Source organism: Physeter macrocephalus, chromosome 2 (assembly GCF_002837175.3).
Source record: "Physeter macrocephalus isolate SW-GA chromosome 2, ASM283717v5, whole genome shotgun sequence".
NCBI classification, from domain to species: domain Eukaryota; kingdom Metazoa; phylum Chordata; class Mammalia; order Artiodactyla; family Physeteridae; genus Physeter; species Physeter macrocephalus.
In genome coordinates this window covers 18,593,948-18,599,278 of record NC_041215.1, presented here as the reverse complement: position 1 = coordinate 18,599,278, position 5,331 = coordinate 18,593,948, and the positions used below count along the sequence as shown (strand labels likewise).

Genomic DNA, 5,331 nt, shown 5'->3' with positions numbered 1-5,331 from the left:
AGGCGCCGCAGCGCCGCGGCCATCTGCTCGCGCACCAGCTGCAGTTGCGCGGGGCCGGGCGAGGCCAAGGCCGGGTTGGGGGCGGGACTGCTGTGGCCGGACCCGCGCGGGCTGCGCGGGATCGCGCGGCCGGGGCTGGGCACGCACTCGTGCGCCTGCGCTAGCTCCAGCCGCCGGCTGGTCTCCAGGAGCGTGTGCTCGACGCGCGGATTGCGCACGGGTGCGCGCGGCGATAGCGGCGGCAGCATCAGCCCCGACGGCGCGCCCGGGGAGAGAGCGCCCGGTGCTCCGCCATCGTCACTGGCCAGGGACTCGCAGGATGTCCAGGCTCCTGGGCTGCGCGCGCCTGCGAGGCTAGCCCGTGGCGCGCGGGGGCGGCGCGCGGGCGGGGGGCCCGGGGCGCGGCGGGCGGCGGGGCCGCGCTCCAGCTCCTCCACGTACTTGAGGAAGTCCAGGTCCAGGTGGAAGCCATAGGGCGTCTCCACCGAGTAGGGCGAACTCGGGCTGCGAGCTCCCCCAGTCACGCTGGGGCACAGGCGAGGGCCGCCCAGGTCTGTGGGCATGACAGGGGCGTGGAGGGGCGTCAAGCCGGAGAGACCCGGAGAGCGCGTCCCCACTGCCCCACGACACGCCTGCATGACTCCACCTGCTCCAAACCCTGCACACCTGGATTGCATACCCAAGGCTTAAACGCCTCTCTGCTCCCAAAAAGTCGAGGGTTCACACGTTAATTGAGCATCTACTATGTACCAAGCACTTTTCTAGGTGCTGCGGACATGGCAGTGAACAAGACAAGCATCCCTGCCCTCTTGTAGGAGACAGATAAACACAATCGTTCCAAATGGTGCTTAGGGCAATCATAATAATTCCAAGATGAAATAGAGAATAACTGACAGACTTGGGCTCTGGCTGTCAGGGCAGATTTCCTGAGGAGGGGACTTACAAGCTGAGCCCTGAATGAGGAGGGGGAGGAAGCAGCTGAGACAGGAGGTTCCTAAAAGAAAACAGCCCATGCAGAGGCCCTGGGGTGGAATGACCAGGGTGGGCCTGAGTAAGAGCCGGGTGGATGCGAGGATGTGCAGAGCAGAGTGAAGGAAGGGAGGGGGGAGAGGAGTAGAAGAGGTGGGCTTGGACCAGATTGTGGGGAACCTTCTGGGCCACCATGAGGAGATGGAGTTTTATTCCACCTGTGACAGGGCACCAGGGGCAGATTTTAAGCCATGATATTATCCACCTTTATAAAGGGCCCTTTGGCCACTCTGCAAAGGAGGGAGCTGCAGGGCTGTGTCTGCATCAGGGTGCCAAGTGTGGATCTGTACACATGCAAATCCCATTTTGCACACTTACCAGGCAGGTTCTGATTCAGGGCAAATTTGGCCATGTTTCCTGGAGTAGCCCCCAGAGGGGGTGAGAGTGGGGCTGGGCCCTGTCCCTCTGGCTGTGCCTCTGGGGTCAGTCCGGACTCTGAGTGAGTAAACAGACCCAGGAGGTCCTCTCCACCACCACCCCAACACCCACACCCTCCACAGGCCCTCTCCTCCCTCCTCCCTCAAGTGGCCTTGAAAGTTTGGAATGGGGGCTTCCCTGGTGGCGCAGTGGTTAAGAATCCGCCTGCCAATTCAGGGGACACAGGTTCGAGCCCTGGTCCAGGAAGATCCCACATGCCGCGAAGCAATTAAGCCCGTGCACCACAGCTACTGAGCCTGTGCTCTAGAGCCCGTGAGCCACAACTACTGAGCCCTCATGCCACAACTACTGAAGCCTGTGCGCCTACAGCCCGTGCTCTGAAACAAGAGAAGCCACCGCAATGAGAAGCCCGCACACCACAATGAAGAGAAGCCCCCGCTCACCGCAACTAGAGAGAGCCCGCGTGCAGCAATGAATACCCAACGCAGCAAAAGATAAATAAATTTATAAAAAAAAAAAAAAAAAGAAAGTTTGGAATGAATGACTGTGGAGACCCTCACATGCCAGGCCTCAGCCTGCTGGGCAGGAGGAGGCAGGAAGGGCATCAAAAGGAGAAGAGAGGGGAATTCCCTGGTGGTCCAGTGGTTAGGAATCCGTGCTTCCACCGCAAGGGCAAGGGTTCGATCCCTGGTTGGGGAACTAGGATCCTGCATGCCACATGGCGTGGCAAAAAAAAAAAAAAAAAGAGGATGATGATCAAGAGAACAAGAGCAGCTGGGGCAGGGGCAGGGCGGGGTGCATTCCAGACCTGCTGAGTTTTCTTCAGTCCCTGGGGAAAATTAGAAATTGATGCTCAAAGGGGTGGAGTGTGAACATTCAGAAGAGGAAGGTGAGGGTTGGAAGCCCTTCGAGGGCTCATGTACATCTGAATTTATACCAGGGTCACTTGTGAGATCCTTTAGGAATGATGGAGAGTTGTGGGCCAGATGCACCAAAGATGCAAATCAATGGATACCAGTCTTCCTGCGATGTCTCTACTGGAGTGCCACAGGGCTCTGCCCTTGGCTTGTAAGAGATTGTAGTGGAACCACAAGCACCCAGGTTGTCAGAGCTGTGGCTGGGGAATTCCCTGGTCGTCCAGTGGTTAGGATTCGGTGCTTTCACCGCTGAGGGCCTGGGTTCAATCCCTGGTCAGGGAACTAAGATCCCACAAGCCATGCCATGTGTTGAGGCCAAAAACAAGAAAACAAAACAAAACTACAAAAACAAACAAACAAACAAAAAACCCAGAGCTGTGGCTATGCTTAGGGCTAAAGGGATAGAGACACTTCAGGTGATGTGATGGAGGCTCTAAGAAACTGGGGAGATTGGGCCACATCTAATAATGTGATATTTAACAAGGACAAATATTGAGTCCAGAAATTTGATTCAGAGAGCATAAGGCAGGAAAGATGGGGCTTTGAAGAGCTCACGTGAAAAACCCTCAGGGAAGGGAAGCAGCTTGTATCGAGTGCCTACTCTATGCCTGGCCTAAATGTAACCACCCCCACCCACAAGTATAATCCTGCAAGGTAGAATGTTTCCCCCTTTTCCGGATGGGGGAAATGAAGGCATAAAGTAGTTAAGTCAATTGCCTATGGGAAATGCCCTCAGGCTGGGCTTTCATCTTCTGGGGGGGACCTCTTGTCTGCCCAGCCCTCCACCAGCAGGTGCCTGCCAGACCCGATCTGTACTCTTCCTGACCTACTGCCCATCTGTGCTAACCACCTGACAACCTTCCCAGTCACCCCTGCTGGTCTCTCGCACTCCGGATGACCACCTGCGTGCCTAATACCCACCAGCAACGGAGCACACATTGGTCTACCTGATTCATCCTGCTCCACAGCTGGAGGAACACTCCCACTCACCACTCTGTCCAGCCTGGGTCCCTGACACCTCCCCCAGCCCACCCCAAGGAGGGAGAGTGACGGGGAACTTCCAGTCCTGAAGCAGCTGTTTCCCATCCCCTCACACTGGCTGTAAGGGGCCGGCCAGCAGGGCAACACGGAGGACAGCCAGTGCCTCTCAGGCCTTGTTTTCAGGAAACTGCCAGGGAAGAGCTGGGTCATGGAAAAAACCTGGGCTGGGGCTTAGGGGTCTGGGCTTGCCTCACACACAGCTGGCCGTGTCTGTGGGGGGGTCAGCACCCCCCCCTCCAGGGACCTGGTTACACCCAAATCTGAGACCCTGGGAATTCAAAAAAACAGCTGTGAGCCATTCCTAAGACCCAAACCAGCTGGAGCAGCCAGACCCAGAGAAAATGGGTGGATGCCCCAAGAATGGTAAATAAAAATATGCCAATGACTTTTGCCATTTACTATGGGCTAGCCTCTATTCTAAGCAATTTATGGGTGTTAACTTAAAAAAAAAATCCTAGGTAAACCCTTTGAGGTAGGTTATTCCCATTGTGCAGATGGAGAAACTGAGACACCGTGATTAAGTGACCCAGCCAAAGTCGGACATGGACAGAAGCAGAATTTGAACCCAGCAGCTTTGCCAGTGTTTCTGCATTGACCCCTCCACTTGACGGCTTTCTATAAACAGCCCTCCCCTCCCCAGGAGGGGCAAAGTGCCAGAGGGGGTCGGCCCTCCCAGCCTGCACTCCTGCCTGTCCCCTGCGTGTGTCCCCGATGGGAAGAGCAGGTCCAAGCCGTGGCGGCTCCAGGGGGCTGCAGCCTCACCGGAGTGGAGGCGTGCAACTGCCCTCCCCTCTCCTCCGCTCCCTGCCCGAGCTGGCAAGCTTAGATCCGGATCCTCTGCCTGAGACCCCCTTATTAGGCCGCCAGCGCCGACGCCACACGCCCCCATTCCCGCCCCAGGGACTATTTTGGGACTCAGAGCTGTGCTCACAAAACCTGAGGGGTGGGGTACGAGGCGGGCAGCGCAGATCCCGGTCTTGGGGAGGGGGCGTCTTCCCGGACTGAGGCTCTGGGTGGTGGCACCCCTTAATTTGGGGGCGGAACTCTCAGACCCCTGAAGTGGGAGTGGAGGCTGATGATGGGGGGAGGGGGAGGTACTGAGGTCATCACCCCCCCACCCCCCTGTCCCCTCAGGACGGCCTCACGGAGACAGAGCAGTTTCCTACAGGAAACGCCGCCGGGCGGTTCCATCCGTTGTCCATTGTCTGCCGGCCCGGGGGCCATCCGTCCCTCCCCCCAACACCGTTTCCGAATCACCCCTCGCCACACACACACACACACACACACACACTCAGGTCCAGAGCGAGGGGATGGACCCGGGTCCCCAAGCTGTCCAGGAGCGACTCTGTGAAAGCATCCCGAAGTCGGTTGCGGCGCCAGGGGGCGAACAAATCCCCCCACTTCGCTCCTGAAGGGCGGGAAGTAGGAGACCTCAAGAATCCAGAGCCCCCCGACTCTGCTCGCCTCCCACCCGGGACTCCCAGTGTGGGAGGGGTCCCAGCCAGAGGACACAGCGCCCACCCCGTCGCAGCGCGCTGAGCCCGCAAAGGGGCTAGAAGCGCAGCGCCCCGTCCCGCTGCATACCCTGATCCCCCCAGGACCCCATCGGTACCCCGAAAGCTGGCGCTTTACCTGAAGCCGCAGCCGCGCCCGCACCCGAGCCCGCCCCCTCGAAGCTCGGGGACCGGTTATCAAGGCCTTGACCCTAACTGACGGTCACGTCAGCCAACCAGCGTTCCATGCTCTCCGAAACTGTCCAATGGTGAGGCGGGGTGGACCGCACTGTCCCGGCGCTGAGAGTGTGGGGAGTGGCTTGGGGTGGGGCCTGGAGTGACTGCTCTTGAGGGCGTTCGGGTCCGTAGCGGGGAGAGCAGAGGCCGAGTGGTGCCCAGCTCAGGGCTAAAGGGCTTGGATATGATCCACAGGGGACAGGGAGCCTCGGGAACACCCTAAGCAGGACAGTTAG

General features: G+C 58.7%; 1 protein-coding gene across 1 annotated transcript in view; it reads right to left on the bottom strand.

Annotated features, from left to right (window-relative positions):
* Nucleotides 1–5,059, bottom strand: part of LOC114487097 (KN motif and ankyrin repeat domain-containing protein 3-like) — a 9,593-nt gene extending 4,534 nt beyond the window's left edge. The window contains exons 1-3 of the mRNA XM_055091385.1: nt 4,998–5,059; nt 1,348–1,464; nt 36–553 (exon numbers count right to left, since the gene is read on the bottom strand). Of these exons, the coding sequence (XP_054947360.1) occupies nt 36–553; nt 1,348–1,381 (552 nt within the window). The 5' untranslated portion in view covers nt 1,382–1,464; nt 4,998–5,059. The remainder of the gene's footprint in view (nt 1–35; nt 554–1,347; nt 1,465–4,997) is intronic.
* Nucleotides 5,060–5,331: the final 272 nt, after the last annotated feature.